Raw genomic sequence first — 20,432 nt, forward strand, 5'->3', positions numbered from 1 at the left:
TCCTAACCCCAATCATTATTTTTTGAAAATCGTTTATCTGATAGAAAATGATGATCATTGCGTCAAATGCCAACGCGTATCGTATATTGTACCGTTGAAAACGATTGTTACTATAGGACTTCGCTGTTCCTATACGTTTTATATATCATATGTATGGAAAATTTTGACATAGAGCATATATTTACAAATTTATTCTTCTATAAAAAAAGAATTAACAATTATTTGATCGATAAGCTTTTTCGCTTATATTTATCAATCTTCTTTCGTACGAAAGTGATCACTAGGTTCTAAGAGTCTTTCGACGGTCCTGTGTTAACCGGCCGTTCTCTTTACCCCACTATTCGTAGCTTGATGCGCACAACACTGAGTTGAATTCTCTGCGCCGCGTCTCCCCATAAGAAGCACACTGTTTCCGAGCATCCCGGCTATCCCCTCACAGAGCGGGTCGATCGTTACGCGTAGAAGTACGGCCATTGTGTAAAAAGAAGCCACGGCGCTCGGATAGTGTACGCTGAGGACAAGACGTGTAGTTTTTTTCCAAGTTTTCCTCTTGTGATATTTAGATTGTGCCAATATAGGTGAGTAATTTGTATACATATCCGTTGATTTATGTTTCAATTGTATATTCAATTTCGGGCAAGTTTTTCGTTCTAAAAAATGGATAAAAAATCAGGTCGCGCTGTTAAACCGATGGGCAGTACTTAAGTATCTTCGTCATACATGCGTGATCTTGGAAGAGTGTGTGTGTGGTGTTTGGAATATCATGATGGGAATATTTCGTTCGCGATTTAGATGAACTATCTGCTAATTCGAATGCAATTGCTGTCATTTTTCATGTATTTTTGTACGCTTTTCGCCATTTTGCCTCGGTCAAGTGTATAAAGTCGGCCATTACGTTACGCGTGCTAGGTTGTGGTCCAGGGCCGGATGACGTACATACAAAATACTTTATGATTTTTATCATTGATTCATGAATTTTAATAACGCATCATTCCTATCGTTCTAATGATGAATAAGTCATTATACTTAAATATATTAAGCAAATTTTCTAATTCAAACATCCCGTTCGCATCTCGTTTTGTATCGATCAGTCATTCGCAACTGACATATATTTCTTTCTTGCTGCTTTATATCAATTGATACAACTACATAATGTCATACATAAATTATGCACTGCGAATTTAAACAATGTGTGTGATTTCCGTAATGTTTGTTTTAATATAAAACAATTTTGTTGTATTATTGTGTCAAACATTTTTCCGTTGACTTTTCAAATAAAGAGGAACATATCTGTCAGAACAGAATTGTAATCTGTGATATTTTTTCCTGGTAGCTTGAATATTATGTCAAACGTCTGATGTTTGTGTAAACTATTAAGTGAAAATAAAAAAAGTATTTTGTCGGTTGGCGTCCTCTGGCTGTAGTTTCCAATCACGGCAAAGATCGTGATAGGTTGTAAGAGTAGAGCGCATGCTCGTTAGTTTCGTTCGCGTTTTTTCTTCTCTTATTCCCTCTTCCGGAGAAGCCTGCGCTCTCTGACGGCCGGCATAGAGGCAACCAAGTAGGCAGTCGGCTACGCCATTGTTGTAAAGGGCAGCGCTTGAGGCGCACGCCGAGTTCGGACGCTTACGCAGTTTATTTTCACTTATCACCCATCCCGTTGCTGTGATATTAGATTGTTTTATATTCCATATTAGGTGAGTGTTATAACAAGTAGTCAAATATTTATTTTCGATTTCGGTGAAAATCTTTAGAGAATTTCGGAAAATCTTCTTGTGGGGTGACATGGCGCGGGCGGATCCTCTCCGTACTTTTAAGAAAACATCGTTTTTGCTTAGTTACCGGCCAAAACAAATTTCCCAGTGGAGCAAGTGTTTGCGATTTTGATGTTTTCGTCCAGACGATGCTTTAACGGGAAATTTGAATAGCGGAGATCGATCTGAAATCTTGTTTCTTCTTGTGAACTTTTCCTCTATCGCCATTTTGTCCGGGCGCGACCTCGCGAGCGGCCATATTGGAAACCACGTTTCCTCTCCTCTCCTCTTCTAGTTTCTGGTGGCGGTATGAGGAAAGTGTATGGTTCATTTTCGCCGGTTGGTTGTCGATTCGCGATTGAAAAATTATCTGTCGCCAATTTGTTTTTGTTTCGCACATGTTGCTCGGCGTCATCTGACGTAACATTCAATACGAGATAACAATATAAATAGATTACGCAATCGGACGTAAGCCGTGGTGAATGCACTTCCCTTTATTTCATATTAATCTTTTACGCGCAAGTATCTGTATACTTATGTTATGCATTATGTTATCCCCTCCATTGAGGGACTTACGCGTTGCGCATGTGAAGAGAGTAATCGATTTTCCATTTTATTGCGCGTTAGTGATGTAAACCTCGATGATGTATATAAACTGTGTTACCCTTTTTACATGAGAGATAAACTTTATCGTTGGTTCTTCAGTGGTCCTAGCAAACTTTGTGTGCTTTACTGTTCCAAGTGATGTTTATATATTTATATGGTATGCAATTTTGATACGCTGTCGCATGACGAATAAAGATAGAAAAATTACAAACCAGCGCCGCTCGCAAAATATTTTGATACCAATACTAGGGCATATTTATGTATTTGTATTGGGGATAATACAGCATTTTTATTTTCCAAGTTTTATTCTAACAGTATCTTCTGATATACAGTTCGTTATGTCGATTATCATATCATCAGTTATTTTCATTACAACTAGCTTAATGAGGAGTTTTTTCGAAATTTGATATTATCGTTAGGGTACTGAGTATCCAGCAGACGTCCCTGAATTCCAGGGGCCTCGAACTAGTGCGCAAGTTAAATGCGCAGGTCGGGCGCAGCTGCGCATGCGTAGTGCTTGCGCGTCCTTCTGCATCATCCCCACCAAATCGTCCATTACCGTTATGAGAACACGCACAAAGGAAAAGGCCAGAAGACCAATTCGACCGACGCGCTTGCACCGTACGGCCATTTTGGAAGCTTTGCTGCTTCCTCGCGGAGCTTTTATCGCGGTTACACATATCAATCGGAGTAATAGATATCATTGGTCTTGCCTTTTATTTCCAAATCATCGGCCTCGATGTTCGTGTTAATTCAACACAACATAATTAGATAGCATTAAGCACGGTCGATCATCTTGAACGATAAACGGATTTATTTGGTTCATCATTATCCCGAATATTTCCTTCCTTGTTCAGTAACGAGGGAACGAAGTCAGAAAGAATGGAAGACGACCAGCAGTTCTGCCTTAGATGGAATAATCATCAGAGTACATTGATCCAGAACTTCGACACGCTTCTCGAAAGCGGGACGCTTGTCGACTGCACATTGGCAGCAGAGGGGAAATACCTGAAAGCGCATAAGGTAGTTCTGTCTGCGTGCAGTCCTTATTTTGAGGTGAGTGAATCTTGCGAATATTTTACTTTCAATATCGTTTTTATCTCATTATTATTGCCATCACGCGATTAATTTTATTACTATTATTTAAATTATTATTATTATTATTATTATTATTATTATTATTATTATTATTATTGTTATTGTTTGTATTTTGTCAATTACATTGTATTACATCCAATACTCGTACTTGGTTAATAGGCTTGGTTGAATTAAAATTTAAAATTGTTTCATGGTCTTGAATTTTTTCCTGTTAAGAGATTGAACACCTTATGTATTGATTCTCATATACGAAGTATAACTGTTATTTAGTTTGCTGATAAATAGAAAAGAAATTCAGATATAGAGTATCAAAGACATTGGTTATTTAAAAGTTAGGCTTTTTTTTTGGTATTGATGTATCGTTTTCATTTATTCATCGTACTTCGAATTGTAAGAAATTTTGGAATTCAAGCTAAAAGGGGGGAACCTCAAATTGAAACAAGATGGCTGCTCTTGTTGAATGTGGCCTGGGCAGAAGCCAGAGAGGCAGGGAGACTGAAAGCCCAAACCCCCTCCTGGTTCCTCCTGGTAATCAATACAGAGAAAGCAAGATGGCTGATTTCCAGGGCACTTGCCCTGGGATTTTACCCTGATGTGGGAGGAGGGGTGTATAAAGGAGCAATACATCTTTGAATTAGGAAATTGAATTCTATTATTTAGTATTATTTGACTTTTCTACATTAATTTTCAACTGTTAATTTTGCTAATGTGACATCTACTTACTTATTTATTATTATTATTATCTATTAATATTTAAGTCTAAAGTATTTGATAAAATTTGTACAATTTGGGGGTTTAATGGAAATATTTCCGTTATAGGGGCTCCTCAGTGAACATTATGACAAGCATCCTGTCTTTATACTCAAAGATGTTAAGTTTAAAGAATTAAAAGCAATGATGGACTATATGTACAGGGGAGAAGTAAATATCTCCCAAGACCAATTGGCAGCACTCCTTAAAGCTGCCGAGTCTCTGCAAATTAAAGGTCTATCGGAAAGTAAAACAAGTGGTAGCAGTAAGACGGATTCTAGGCAACAAAAGGTCGTTCCGCAAACATCACAGCCCGACATTCCAATTTCGTCTTCCGGTCTTACGATAGAAAAGAACAAAGTTCCTAGGCAGGGTGTGTCGCAAGGTCCCCTGGGGGATTTACCTGAAGACTCTGCCAGTCCTCAAATACCGAAGGGTTTGTCCTCTAGGTAAGAACATTGGAATTTTTCATTCGTCATTCATTGGAAATATAAAATTATTATTCTCGTTATTTTTACAGGGAAGGTTCCCAAAGTCCCACATCAAGGAAAAGAAAAAGATTTAGACGAAAAAGTATAGGTGATGATAATTCAGTAGAAAATCACGAAGCTTCGAATTCAAGTGACATGCCTCAACAAATGGGTGTTCCTGCGCTTGGAATTGCACCCGTAGCAGATGAAAAATCACATGCAGACCCCACAGATTCCATCGGAAGGTCAGCCTTAATGACACAGCTGACAAAACCTGCCGATGAAATGTTACAGGTGAGCCTCATGAAATTCGACATTGAATTTTTACCGTATGTGATCGTATATTAATTGTTCACCAACGTCTAATGGAAGCTGTTGTCTACTGATACTGTTTCTTTCGCTCGTTGGTAGAGTAAATGATATCGTACTTAATCCTACTATTTGATGTCATATCTACTTGATCTTATAGAGTGGAAACGGTGCGATACATGATTGTAATAATTTACATAATGTTTTATATATTTTGACATTTAAGTAGATAAATGATACAAAGAGAAATGCTGTTTTTTTAATAAAATGATTTTTTCCCTCAGTTGCCGCTAGAAAAACCCGAACCAAGTGATAATCTCATTGAACCAAAGTCTGAATATCTCGAAGATCCAGAAGAAAGCGTTGAAGATCTGACGCTGGATGACGACATGAATGATTTGAACGAGATGGAACAAGATAACAATAGAGCCGGCCCGTCCCACGACCCCTCCCAGCATCCTGGTAAGTTGAACAATCGTATTATTTTTATATTTTATTTATTCTTCTTTCGTTATAACGTAGTAGCGAAATACAGGGTATTTTGACGAATTTACGCGATATATGTGAGTCGATTTCAAATTTTGTGCGCATACGTTTCGAATTCTCATTTGTTGTCTAGATATATACTTACATAATTTCACGCACGGCGAGTTCCCCATACGAAATTAAGCGAGAAATGATACCATGCTGTGCAGACGTTATGCATGTATGTAGTCCAGCAGCAAAACTTCGATTCAAAGAAACTTTGAATCGAAGCATAGCTGCTCTCTCCATCCGAGTGAAATAAGCTTGATAAAAGGATAGGATTTATATATACATACATATATATGTAAACGTATCACGCTAACATAGGTTTATAAATTTAAAATGTAAAATTAAATTAGAGGAAGGGACTCGTTCATTAATGACTTGAAGTTCAGTTATGCGAACGTTTCGTTTTTTGTTTGTTAAATGTTAAACGGGTCGTGTAATGATCGGCCGACACTAGCTTGGGTTTCCTCGTTGCAGGTGGGGGGGCGGGAGCGCGGTCTCGGTCGAGAGGGAATTTGATGGGTGGTGATGGCGGTGCCCTCTGGGCGTCTCATTTCCTCGAATGTAAAAAAGGGCCGAATATGAAGCGGCCGCGCACAGATGTTGACGTAGGCGCGTTGCTTAAATCGCTGGAAAAAAAACAGGGCAGAAAGTATAGTTTAGACTCGGTTAAAATGTCCCTGGATGCGATATTACAGCAGGGAGTTAGCACCACTCAGGCATCAGAGATGTACGGAATTAATCGTTCAACCCTGCAATTCTATTTGAAAAAGTTGAACGTCGTCAGGAGGAGATGGAGACAACAACCTAGTAACCTGATCCAGCCTAGACAGCCTTAGTGTGGTGTATGCTTTTACGTGTGTAGTTTATATAATGTCCGATAGAATCGAGATTTGTCAGTGAATAATGATATGCCATTGATCGACAGTGAACCGTTCGATTCTATTCTGCTCTGTTTTCTTGTATTTTCATTTCCGCGTTTGATTATAAATATATATATATTTATTTTAGATTTTATATATATATATACACCTATATACACATACACACATTATATTAAAAATTGGATAAGTGCCCGAAACGAACTACAACGTAAGTGCTCGCTAGTCATCCCCACCATTCGGGGGAGGGTTCCCTTCGATATACTGCGAAGGTCGATAGTGGAGTGGCGTAACCTCTGAACCGACTTTAAATATCAATGAGACAATTACCAATTCAATGATAACATTTTTATTTTTGACTTTTTTTCAATTAAACTTCTATTCTGATCATTCTGATTAACACGTTGACGCCATCGCCGATATTCATGGTTTTCTCTGTGAGGTGGCGCCCTAATGCACGGTTTGCTTCGTGGGGCGGCGCAGGGTCACATTAGACTGTTCGACACGACCGCAATTTTTCAACTTTGATCTCAATTTATAGCAAAATTACAAAAGCTATACGATTCCTGTTGGGTTCAATGAATTCCGTAGACTTCAACTAATACATCGATATACAATAGTTTGCCAATATCTATTTGCATATATCTATAAATATTCAGTAAAGCTGACGGGACCAGCTTTTGCTCTAATTTTGTACGTCTTTCAATTTTTTTCAAAAAGTAGAGGTCTGACGCGAATTCTGACCATCGCACCTAATTCTGTGAATATTTTTCTATAAGAAACGTCCATAGCGCGAATCAAAAAATTTTTCAATTCTGCATAGGAAAAAAGAATAGTCGAACTACGAAAATAGTGTTAGGTTACGTTAAATTTTGAAAATGGACTGACAAAAGGCTAGTATATATGCTAGCTACTTGCAAAAATCACAGGTGTGTTATTATAAAAATAGAAAATTAACCCCTTAACCTACGATTTACGTTGGAGAATTTTGGGCCGAAAACGTAAACAAGCTCGCGCAGCCTTCGAGCCTTTCGCACGACTTGTGCAGTACGATGATCGGGCCAATCGTAAATATATTACGGGCGATATCGATATTGGTCTTTTTAATTCATACATTTTATGCAACAAAATAAATAACGGAAAGAAACAATGTTACGTTGACTATAGGATCAACATAGCCGAATCACTATTGGAGAATATGCCAAAACCGAATTATAGGGAACGAGGATAATTGTCTTGTATTATCTATTATCTAGATATGCCAGAGAGACTGCACGCGAAACATTGGGCTCATTTTCCAAAACACATTGACCTAACAGTATTAAAATAAAGACCGTCAAAACCTTGTAGAGTTTGGCAAAAAAATAAAAAACGTAGAGAAACAACGTGGCAGTGTAAGAAGTGCAAAGTTCCATTTCATCTACCAGAATGTTTCGAATTGTATCACACTATTGTAGATTATTAACTTACTGATTACTGATTTTATTATTACTGATTTTTGTATAAATACACAGTTTGCAGTACTTGCATCTACCACAATTATTGCATCAGGTTGTAATTACTTATTAAATATTGCACAAATATTTATAACTTTAGGAGGGCGCTGCCACTAATATTTATATTTGGCCCGATCATCGTACTACGGGCTATGCCCGTAGTTGCAGATTAAGGGGTTAAAGCCAGACACTTTTTTTTATAATGATGCCAAAAAGGTGGTTGATCTATCAGATGTCATCCTATTATAGTTGTTTGCGCAGAACCGTAAAATAGTATAAAAAGACTGTAATAGAATTAATATGCGGGACTTGCCTCGTAAATGCATGGTGTGCACATAGGAAATGGGGTACTAAAAGTATTAAAATCTTAAAATTTCGCGAAGAAATTATTGATCACCTTTTAGGTACAGTGAATCCCTACAGAGAAGAAATGCCAAGTGAAAATGAAGTACTGTCGAAAAAACATTCACATTTTCTGCAGTCGTACCAAGGGCCCGCGAGCAAAATGAGACGACGATGTAAACAATGTTATAAACGCATTTCTAAAATAAAAGGTAGAGAGTATGCCGCGAAAAAAGCCAAAAAAGTAACAACATATTGTGATCTTTGTAAGGGCCAGCCGGCACTCTGTCTAACATGTTTTAAAAAATTGCATGAAAAAAGGAAATAATTATGTTTATAATATTGAATTGTTATGTTTTTACTATTGTATGTCTGCTTATAATGTTGAGATAAAATAATATAAACTTATTTTGTATTACCTATTTTATGAAATACATATGTGACCCATCGCGATGCACGCCGCCCCACGGGACAGACGTGTGAACCGCCGATGGTGCACGCCGGCGTCAACGTGTTAAAATAAGGTCAAATAAGATATACTTTAATTTACATTTATTTATTTAATGTATTTGTTATTCCTTTAATCAGGGGAACTTTAGAATTATGTTGCTGAAAGTTTCACTGAACAAATTTGAAAAATGAAATTCAATCGTTTCATTAGTATCGTCTCATCGATATCTTCTTTCATTCGCATTATTCTTTTCTTCATTTGGCAAAATCATGAATCGTATCTATCATTCTGATTAATAACTTGACTGAATGTGCGGCTCGTATTCAGATTTTTGGGCACTTATTCAATTTTGGCGGTATATCTTTCATTTTTCTATAAAGACTGTTTATTTTTATTTCAATACATCACCATAAGTAATTTTTTATTTTCTTATTTTTTTCATTGACGATACTTATGCGTGTTTTCTTGCAATTAATTAATTTCTTTGAATTATCAGAGAGAGACAGACAGAATTATTGTTAGAAAACGTCCTTTACACATATCGCAGGTTTTTTCGAAGTAACACAAATGTACGTGATGTTTCATGTCGCGCGAGCAAAAATGTTTAATTTTTTCAAATTGTTGTCTCTTTGTTATTTGATCAATTTTGTGAAGTACTTACGTAAGAAAATATGGGCTTAAAATTTCTTTTATTTGACTCGAGATTTTCGATTACTGCCTTCTTACAAATATCGTCATGTACTGAAAGAATCACATGCTTAGTTCTTTCATTATTGTTGTATATTATGCATATTAGAATGACATATGTATGCACGTTTAGACGTAATTCCTTTTCTTTATCGGTACATTTAAACAATTTTCAAAAGCTGAGCTTCGTTGTGAGGATATCAAGGGTACCGATAATATCTAAGCAGTATATTGAAATCTCGTTAATTGTTCATTGCATTTTGTAGTCGTGTTATCTTTGTTATAGAGTAGTCATTAAAATTTATATTAATCACCATTACTGTGAGAACTGAAGTACGATAAGGAGTGTACAAAACGCCAGACTGTGAAATAGCTTGAAAACGATCAGTATTACTTTGTCCTAAGTGTTATCGTAGTCGTTTAATTATGGAAGAAGTATTTGAGATATACCAAGAATTCGTCGTACATTCTCGTATGTATGTATGCACGTGTGTGTGTGTGTGCGTGCGTGCGTGCATGCGCACAACGACCGCAATGAGCTTAACACGTTGGTCGTCCAGTGTAATTTGACTAAGTTTCCCGCGGGGCCCAAATTCGACCGTCATTATGCAGAATTTAAACACAGCGGTAAGCGGGAATTCACTGCTTATCGCCTTCGATGCATTGTAAAGAAAAAGTTTAGTTCCGAAATGGAGAAAGCGGTAAGCTTTCCGGTTAGAGTATTCAGAGGGATCTCATGGCAGATATCCCAGATTTTTCATTTAGTCGAGAAGTATACTTCTTGTGAGACGCACATCAGTGACATTTTTATCCTCAAAATGTTCAGTAGACAGCGTGAAAATATATTTGAGAGCGAGGAGAATAGTATACAATAATGAAAAAACTGGTATCGACAGAAGTGACCTGATGGTCTTATATGCCACTACGATACGGAAAAGCATCGAGTGGTATCGGAAATTAGCACTAAATTTACTCGTAAGAACAACTATAGTAAATGCTCGTATTGTGTATCAAACAGCCGCAAACAAAAAAATACAGATAAGAAAATGTCGGGAAATTCTCGTTTCCGAATGGTCCGATGTGTCCTCAGAAAATACTGTGCCCGACAACCATCGGAAGAAAACGAGGAAGGTGTTCCACCATTTGGAGATTCGTAAGAATCAGCAGGGCAAGCCTATAAGAAGGATGTGCGCCCTGTGTTACGAGAAGAAGAGGCAAACTGTCGGACGCCAAGAAGCGAGAAAAAACGTAAAAAAAACTACAACATATTGTTCGAAGTGTTCAAAATCACCCCAAATGTGTTTGGAATGTTTTAACGAATATCATGCGACATAACATAATATGATATTTTATCCAGAATATAAATTAATGAAGAATGTGGAATATCATGCGACATAGCATAATATGATATTTTATCCAGAATATAAATTAATGAAGAATGTGGTATATAATGTGTTTTTAATATTTTTTATGTTGTATATCCTATATATAATATCCTATATTTAATTAACCCGAACAAGAAGAGCGTCACCCATATTTGGATAATGGGCCCTCACGGAAATATCCGTCACCCAGATATGGGTGACATGGCGTCCAACGTGTTAATAAAAATGTAAAATGTTATTTGCGGAACATCATTCTCGCAACAATAGAGGGACACTGGGATGTTAGGGGTTTGTTGTGCTACTTCACACTATATGTGATACTGCCGAGTGTACTTATTCTATAAGAGGATATGTATGAGATTTCTGATATCACCGATACCCTGTATTTCACTACTTCGGATAATTCCAGAAGTATTTTCAATGTTCTTGTTTGAAGCATATGAGAAGAAGCTAAGAATAATAAAGTTATCCTTTGTTCCTAGTATTTTGTTGATTTTTTGATGTGATAACGCACAATCCATAGCAATTATATAGTTATTCTTTTTTTATTCCGTACTTAATTTCATCTCTTGTTTCATATATAGAAAGTATTTGGTGTGTACTATTGACATCAGAAGGAAAGATTTTATGAGTACGGTTGTTTTGTTTCGTTAGCAGGTATAGGTGCGTGGCATGTTACCGGTGACCGAAGTAACGCGGGAGGAGTTGTGGGCTCGGTGGCAGGAGCTCCCGGAACGACAGACGAAGTCTTTCTAGCAGCTCAGGAGGCCGCGCAGGCCCATCGCGACTCTCAAGGTAGGCTCACCCATATCATTTTTCTTAGATCCTGCCCGCTGTAACAATAGGCACTCGCGTTTGACGCAACTTTCTCTTAGTTACGTGTTGATATTGATGAAAAACTAAAACCTTTGAATCCGTCGAATATAATCGAGATCATGTAGGAACAAATGAGTAAATGGATATTTTGTCAATGTATTTACGATTTATTTATTTGTAATTTGCTTGTACAGTTTCGTTCATTATTGGATAAGCCATGAATCGAGAATGGCTTCGTATAAAAACATATTTTGAATTTGGATAGATTTGTCTATAGAATAAACAAAAATGATACGAGTTATGTTAGGCGTTCAATTGCAAAAAGTGCCTATTGCGCAGGTATGACAGGACTTACGTTTTTTTTTACTGTCGAATAACGTGGTTCAACCTAGCAGCCGGGGTCCGTTCAAGAGTAGCACGGTCTCTGAAAGAGCTTTTTCATTTCCTATACAGGGCATGTAGCTCCTTGTTAATTTCGAAGTTCCTTGTATCTTTTTCAACCTTTTTTATTTTTATCGCGATACCACGTTACGAGGTTAACATAGGATTCGCCACCATCGTTTTACTTCTATTCCATCTTCTGTCGTTTTTCGAACTATCTTATGGTTTTTGGTCGGTGGTGCAAGATATACTGGCACACATTCATGTTTATAACAGTCTCCGTTACATCTTTTCCCTGTTCCTCTCATTTTATTCTGCGGCTAGTCTTTATCGTTGGCCTCGCAACGCGATATTGCACGACCTCTCTCTCCTCTGCGAGGAAAACTTGGAACGTACGGAGGAACTCTCCTCCGCGACCACCGACCAAAGGAAATACGAAACTCCTCGCTTCTTTCATACCGCGCGCGTAACGAACAAATAGTTGCTATGTATATACATACAGGTATGTATGTGTATATGTACCCTCTCTAGTATGATCGGTACTGTGCCTTACTTTCTCGTTAGTAAATTATCGTGGTTATGTATATTTTATACGAAAAAGTAATACTATTAAAGAAATAGGTTAGGAGAAGGGTACGTGTGTGCGCGTGTATGTGTGTGTGCGCGCGCGCGCGTATGTGAGATAACAATAGGTAAAAGATCCGTGTAATAAAGGTGTTTGCGTGCCCTATTTCAGAAAGTAATAAAAGTGATATTTATATTCAGAAGTTAGGTGTGTTCTCGTTTTTAAGCATCTATTTATTGAAAATCGTATAGAATTACGTATAATAACGATGTATGTGATTACCCGTGAGTTACGCGCGGAATTCGATGCGGATAGGCAGTCTCTCCAAAGTATCTCTCCAAAGTCTTAAATTTGGTGTACCTTTTCGTACCGGTTAAGTATGAGAATATAAATGTATCCTTTGCACTTTGCATAGAAGTATCATTTCTACATTTGATCGTATTTATTTTAAGATGGGCATTATATAACTATGTGGTATTAACGATTTCATTGTTCGATTAGATCAGCTCTTTTCATATCGTTGCATCTTTGGTTCAGACACACGTGAATATTTGTATAATGCAATCAAGTTAGACGTCAACCAACCTTCCATATTAGGTACTAAGAAACGTCTTCAAAAAAATTCGAAGTTCAGGGACCAAAATATTTCATCAGAGATCATGCAGATTCCATAAAGTATACGGAAAACGCAAGAGTACATGTTATAAGTAATGAGTACTATATGCTTTGCCCAATCGAGCGTTCTAAATGTTATAATACGAAGGGACAATACTAAATTTTTGTTGTGCGGTTTTCTATCTATTTTTTATTTAAAGCTCCATTGTTAAAACTCGTAATTTGTGGATGGTGTTCTAGGATCAAAAATTGGCTTGTAATTTCATTCAGTTGAAACGAAGTGCGTATAGTATGACAATTCTATTATATCTTAGTTGATGTAATATGATGAAATTATAAATTTTGAGCGCAATAACTAAAATTTTTATAGCTAATCAAACTGTCTAATTAAAGAATTTATTATGTCGCGACAATTCATCTTAAAACATTAGACCACATGTACTGGTCGAAATGGCCGAAACCGAGTGGGGTAGGGGGCGATAACGATGCTGGAACTTCAAAGCATTAGCTTGATTTTAACCATTATTACGTATAACTAAAGATTTTTTCTCTTCTACAATATATTCAGAAAAATTATGTTCCATATACATAGATAACTTGGCGAGGTTCTTCTAGTAAAGATCAGTTTAAACACAATCTCGTATAAATTGCTTATAATTAATATTCTAAGTGAAAGGATTAATTTGAATTTCATATTATTATAATTTAGGGCATTTTTAGTACTCCACTTATTCGCGAACACGTATCGTATGTGCAGTTTCATATATTCATCATAATGGTTGGAATTACATATTACTCTGATAAATACGAACCTTTCACGACTGTCCAAGCTTGTGTTGCGGTCAGAGTACACGTGAGAGTTTGTGGAGTAGGCCTTTGATACAGCGAGTGGAAAAAGTACTCTTACATTTCTTATGAACGACGCCCAATATGTATACATGTGTATTTGATGCACTTTTTTAGTTTTAAGAATTAGTACATAATAAGATACGTCAAAAGTGTACACCATATTTTCGTGAATAGAATTTGAGTATCATATATAAATTATTTAACAAGGCTTAGGATAAATGTACGTATTTTCTGAAAATATCAATTGCAAGTTCGTATTGTTTCTGTATAATACGGCATAACATTGTAATAATAGAACAGGCAATAGAACTGATTCTTAGAATGGTCGAAGTAGGTTAGGTCGATTGTCTGCGCGATATAACGTTTATTATCGGAAGTTGCCGTAGATTCGTGGAAGTAAAATATGTACTCACTTCAGATGATAGGTTACTTTGGAGTTCAATAAATTTATAGGAGTATATAGTCGTGATGTTAAGAATTTATACAATTAGCAATTAACGACGTAATTGAACGATTTGTCGATGTTACTCGAAAATTATCCAATAGAAATTATTTAATCGCGATTTATTAGAAAATTTAGATTTATTAGAAGCTATACGAATTGCGAACATATGACGATAACTTCTATTGTTTGAGATCGACAAAGCACAGTTCGTTAGATAATTTTCGAATATGTATATGGGAGTAGGAAAAAGAAAGGGTCAGGAGGAAAAAAAGCAGAGTAGAAAAAGAGGGAAAGGAAAAGAAAAAGATATACGTGCAGCTGTTATTTCCTCCGGCTGATGCATCTGCTGTAGTAACTATGCAGCTGCTGGTGGCAGATGCAGCGCAAAGCTGCTTCGTGTATATGCAATGTGCGCATAGTATGATGACATTGAGAAATGAGAAAATTAAACTGGCAGACCCTTCGGTGCGAAAACTTCTTTCGCCATTCCTTGTTGAACAAATTTTTAGGGATACGAACCGTAGTTTCAGTATGAAAGAAACCTTTTTATAACAGAATGAAACAAAAAAGGAGAGATATTTTTGGAGAGATCATTGAGGATTTCGATTAGTGGTAACAAATTTCGATATACGTAGCAGAAAAAGAATAGAAAGGACAACATTTTTCACGCGAACACGGTAAGGATTTCCTCTTGCCGCTTTTTCTTTTTTTTTTTTTATTATCGTCGAAGGAGGCGTTAGGTGAGAAACGTTAAATGGTCGCCTGGAAAGGTGATCCTACGCGGGAAGCAAGGTAACTTCGGAGAGAGAGGAGCGGCCTCTCTGTCAATGCTAGTTCTTGATTTCGAAAAAACTTGGTATTCGTTTTCTATTAGCTTGAAATCAATCGTTCTTATGACATGACAGGATTGTTTGTCAAATGGAATACGACTCGCACATGTTTTATGTTCTCACATACGGAAAGTCAATTCGTGAAAAAAGATTTGAGAAGTACTCGCATTGATGGGGAAGGTCGTTGGTTTTGTCGTCAGAGACTTGTTACCTTGAATCGATTGTTCGCGTCGAATCGTATTAAAATTTTGAAGGAGCTTTTAGTTGAATATAAGTTTCACATTTTCTACTGTGTTTTAACACGTTCCGTGACTGACTCATGCTGTTTTACGATTTCTGTTTGCGCCGTTCAATATTTCCCTTATCTGGAAAAGTACAAATATCGTACAAGAGATTTTAACGAAATATTAGCTAACACAGTAGCTGTTGCCTTAAAGGTTGTCGGTGACTTATAAGATTTATCATATTTAACATTCTTGAAACAACCCTGGCCATACAGGAATAGAAATTTATTGCAGTTATAAGATATAAAAAGTCATATTGTAAGCTTGGAAATAAATTGAAGTGGAATGTAGTGGAAGTACATACTAAGACGACCTCGTTTTTTTGAAAGATTATCACAAAAATATGAAAGCTTTCGGTGGTCAGAATGTGTATAAAATTCTTCTAGTCTTCTTTAATAATATTCTCTTCGCAAACCTTCTACCTATTTTTTTTAATAAAATTATTATTTCCTTTTAAAGATCTTATTTTGTACATGAGGGATCTACTATTATCAACAAATTTTAACATTAGTTTAGCATAATATATATTTATAGGGAAGAGCAAGGATAGAAGCTAAGAATAGTTATGAGTGAATAGAATGAGTAAGTGAGTGAGTGAATAATAGGGATAATGATGTTGATGGATGGAAGTTTCTTAGGAGCAGATGCAAACGGCGCAAACAGATATGTTATGTTATTCAGAATAATTATATATATTGATGTAAATTCCGCATAGCATGGAACGTGTTTTTTGCACCCGATATTGCGTTCGATTCTACCCTAACCAAATAGCACGCCATTATATTTAATTTGACCTAGATGGTCGGTTCAACCATCTGTCGTAACACGTACTTTTGTGTACTTGGACTCCCGGTATTTCTGGGGAAATACGAAACGAGCTATCACAGTTTGATCATTTCAAGCTGCTATCTTGGCTCAATGATATTCCATTCTTCACGTTAACGCGTGCGTAGGTAAAGCGAAAAATAGAGCCGGCGTTGCGCCACGTTATTTGCAGTGCGTAGAATATCTTTTCTGTAAATGTTGTGGAAACAAATATATATATATTTCGGTAGAGAGGGTAAAGGTAAACATGCAATGTTGATTGGCCAAATGACATTAGCTTTGTTTCTATTTTGCTTTATTTTGATAATATAGAATGCAAACGTACGAAAGCTATGGAGGCTTTTTTTCGGACGAGAGATATCGTGTGTTTACCTCTGCTGTCGAAATCGAAATCAAACCCTCGTATCCTAAAGGAAAAGAAAATACCCATTTGTAGTTGTTTACGTGTTTTTTTTGTTGGCCGTAAGATAAAAAAAAGTCCACGGAGATATGTGGTAGTATAATGTGTAAGGAAAAACAATCGGACGAAAGAAGGGATTGATGCGTATTCGTGTATCCACCGCGTGTAATAACGATGCACACGAGATGAAGTCAAATTGGCTGCGTTTCTCTCGTGTACATTTCTTCATTGCGACGTAAAGTCAATCGTTGTGCGCGTGTGCATTAAAATTTCTTTAATTTCGCGGTTAACCGGATACGTCGGGAGAAATGAGTACGTAATTAGCAGTATCGAAGTATCTCAACATTATTTTTCTTTTTTTTTTTCACTTGCATGAACGGAAGGACCCGATATGTGCATCTCGCTCATTTTTTACTATCATTGTCTTTTTTTTTTTGTCGCGTTGTTACACACACGGTTGTTTCTACATCGTATTTTTAACGGCACAATGAGCGCACCGGTTGGCAGTGCGTTGTTGATTGGCGGACGTGTTCTCCGGTTGCACGATCCTCGCATTGGAAGCGCACGGCGTATGTTTGAAAGGTTATCGAATATAAAGTTACTCGTTCTCGTGACGAAGATGAACGTCTCGTGAATACGGCGATGGGATATGTTTTTCCTTCTATTGGAACACGATATACGTGTGTTCTTTCCGCATATTCAAATCTGTAGGTCAGTGTAACATCAACGATCTAAAAATCAAAACAAAAAAAGCACGTGTTCTTTTGGTAGCCGTGGCACGCGTGATACGCGCTGCGCACGTATTCGCATAAAAGCATGTGATACACATGCAGCGTTGAAGTCACGTGTCGTGTGAACGCGCGTTTCACGCGTGTCCAATCTTTTCCACGCGTATCGATAGTGTGTGCGTATTTGTATGTGTCTGCTGTATGCATTTGTATGCTGCGTGCGTATACATGTGTATATGTATATGTATACACGTAGCGTACATAAAACATGCATGCATACACAGGTATACGTACAATACATATAATACGATGTGTGACTCAACGTACTTTTTCTTTATCCATCCGTGTATGCGTACACTCGATAGTTCTCAATCCATTGCGTTGTGCCATTTTTTGCGTAATTCGTCTTGCATGCTACGCTTCCTTCGGTAGTGTAATTACGACTCTTTAACTTTACGGAGGTGAGCGAGCGCGATGCGTACTCGTTGCGTGAAAAATCTTGTGATTTGCCTGCAGATCAACGTATTTTTCTCGTGGGTAGTTATGTATATATACACACACGTATAAACGGTGGTGGTGCTCATTTTGCGAACGTATGTCTTCCTTTCTTGCATTTCTACGATAATATGCGAGGTATTACTATAGTACGAGGCGTACGCGCTTGCACACGTTCCATTACATTTTGATTTTTTTTTTAAACTAACCCATGTGTACATAACTTGCTTCTTTGTTCGTAACGCATATAAACATCAAGTATTTAATTAACCTGATTTAAAATGCATATTTTACATGTGCGCATGTATGTTGTGTATGTACATGATACGAACGTATAACGTGAATTTACTTGCGTGCGTTATATGTATATGCAGATGTGAGTTTATATATACATATAAATATGTAGCAGGTACATGCGCGTATATGTCTGCATGTAACATGCATACGTACATTCGCACATACCTACATGTATACGTAACATTTAAACATACATCTATTACACAATGTTTTCCACTCGATATATGTACTATTATCATATATCTATACTGCGTATGGGAACATTTATTTGTATACAATTGTTAATACTTTTTATGATGTTATATTTTATGGCATTCGAATTTCGTTGTACTATGCCATGTGATTTTACGATGTACGTTGTTGCTATCGTTTTACCTTCCAAGTGTTTAGGCCATTTTGCGAAGAGAATAAATAAATTAAAAGGAAGATCGAAGCAGCGAGATGCGAGTTTTTTTGGTCACGATCGAGCGATTTCTCGATCGAGACGGTAAACGCTCGTTCTAATTCTGATAGTGCTAATGCTACGGAAGAAGAAGAAAGAAAAACCAATGTACTCTTCTTGTGCATTGGTCGGCTTCATGAAAAGTGTTTTCGTTTGGCCTTTTGCTACGAAAATGCTTCGGTTCTTAAAATTTCGACATAATTCACGGTATTGCTTCATTGCATTTTATAATGAGCAATACTTCGCGGAATTACGCGTGAAAAACGAATTTAGTGCATGGTAAAATTTTGCTCGTAACAAGTCGGCGGTATTTTCCCGATTTGTACGTTGACCATTACCGCCATGCCGTGTGTTGTGTTTCCACGAATCTAACGAAGACGAATAAAGAAACACCAGAGGAAAATATTGTATAGGTCGAACAGGTAATGTGATGGTAAAGGTATTAATGTCTAGTCATATGATAGCACGATAATATAAACGAGGTAATATTTCATTGATATTAATACGTATATTTCTATGCCATGTGACAATTACTGTTTCTGTATTTATATCTTCGTGCATACCGCTCATACATTTCAATTGTTTATGATATAAAATTTCTACATACGTATAATTTTTATACGTAACAAGGTTTTCATTTTGCTGTTGTTCGATTCAATTTAATTTCTGGTAAGAAGCCTATATCTCAGTACCATCGTGAGTTGGTATATTCGTTGTACTATATCGTAATGATGCGAGATAAAAATTTACGTTTCTGATGTAATATACACATAGTTACGGCATTTTGTAGCGATGTGTTCGTTATTTTATGACATTTCCTTTGATAAGGGTATGCTTATTTGATATATGCAAAAGATACCCGCAGTTCAATTTTTCACATAATGTTATTTTGTTGTCTCTGATATATTGAATAACTGTATCTGTCTTAATGAATTAATTTAATCATTCTTTTTAATTATTCCATGTGATCAGAAATTTGTAAAAAATCATTTTTCTGACTCCTTTTATTTATTCAGCTGTGATATGTGTTGGTGCTGTGTTCATGTTTTTCGACTCAAGAAGAGGTGGTCAAGGACTTGTTTTATGTAAGATTTATTCGATGTAAGAAGACGAAAAAACGTTTTGCTGTTTGCATTTATTTCTGAAAATTTTCCATTTGAAATTTTTTGGAAACAGAAACAGCTAAGCAAGTAGAATTAATTTTACTTGCGAAATTCGATATTGTAGAAGTTTTGGGTTTAGAAGTAATTTTTCCTTTTTAATTAACTGTGTTGCAATTTCAATTGCGCGATGTTCAATTCTGCTGTGCACTGTTTTAAAAAGCAGTCACAGTTTCGTGATCATTGAAAGATATCGAATTTGATATCTTTCTCGGTGAGAGAGGAGCGAGCGAGACAAACGTGTTATCGAGTTTTACAGTGTTCGCGATAAAGCATATCGGATGTTGAAATCACCGGAAAGATTTCTCAACTTCTTCGTGGGAAAATTGCTCTGTGCATTGACAAAAAGGTGGTATGATAATTTTAATAATGTTTCCCTTTCCTCATTAAATTAAGTCTAACTGCAGTTAGATTCATATTTGTTATTTCATACTGTGTATTTATACATCGTGTTTCTTCCTTTCCCTACATATGGCTATATTTTTGCAATCAAGCTTTTATGTGATTCTTTTATTGCTCCCATTATGTAAATGTCTTGTT

The 20,432-nt window shown here is 36.6% G+C and overlaps 1 protein-coding gene across 14 annotated transcripts in view; it reads left to right on the forward strand.

Annotated features, from left to right (window-relative positions):
- The first annotated feature begins 414 nt into the window (after positions 1 to 414).
- Positions 415 to 20,432, forward strand: part of LOC132906332 (longitudinals lacking protein-like) — an 87,980-nt gene continuing 67,962 nt past the window's right edge. For 12 of the 14 annotated variants that reach the window (XM_060958425.1, XM_060958429.1, XM_060958437.1 and 9 more), the window contains exons 1-6: positions 417 to 578; positions 3,218 to 3,416; positions 4,278 to 4,657; positions 4,729 to 4,972; positions 5,272 to 5,449; positions 11,415 to 11,555. In XM_060958425.1, the coding sequence (XP_060814408.1) occupies positions 3,243 to 3,416; positions 4,278 to 4,657; positions 4,729 to 4,972; positions 5,272 to 5,449; positions 11,415 to 11,555 (1,117 nt within the window). In that variant the 5' untranslated portion in view covers positions 417 to 578; positions 3,218 to 3,242. Of the gene's footprint in view, positions 579 to 1,497; positions 1,698 to 3,217; positions 3,417 to 4,277; positions 4,658 to 4,728; positions 4,973 to 5,271; positions 5,450 to 11,414; positions 11,556 to 20,432 lie in introns of those variants that run through there. The other 2 variants (XM_060958427.1, XM_060958426.1) reach the window with 2 other exon arrangements.

The sequence above is a fragment of the Bombus pascuorum genome, chromosome 4, assembly GCF_905332965.1.
Source record: "Bombus pascuorum chromosome 4, iyBomPasc1.1, whole genome shotgun sequence".
Lineage (NCBI taxonomy): Eukaryota > Metazoa > Arthropoda > Insecta > Hymenoptera > Apidae > Bombus > Bombus pascuorum.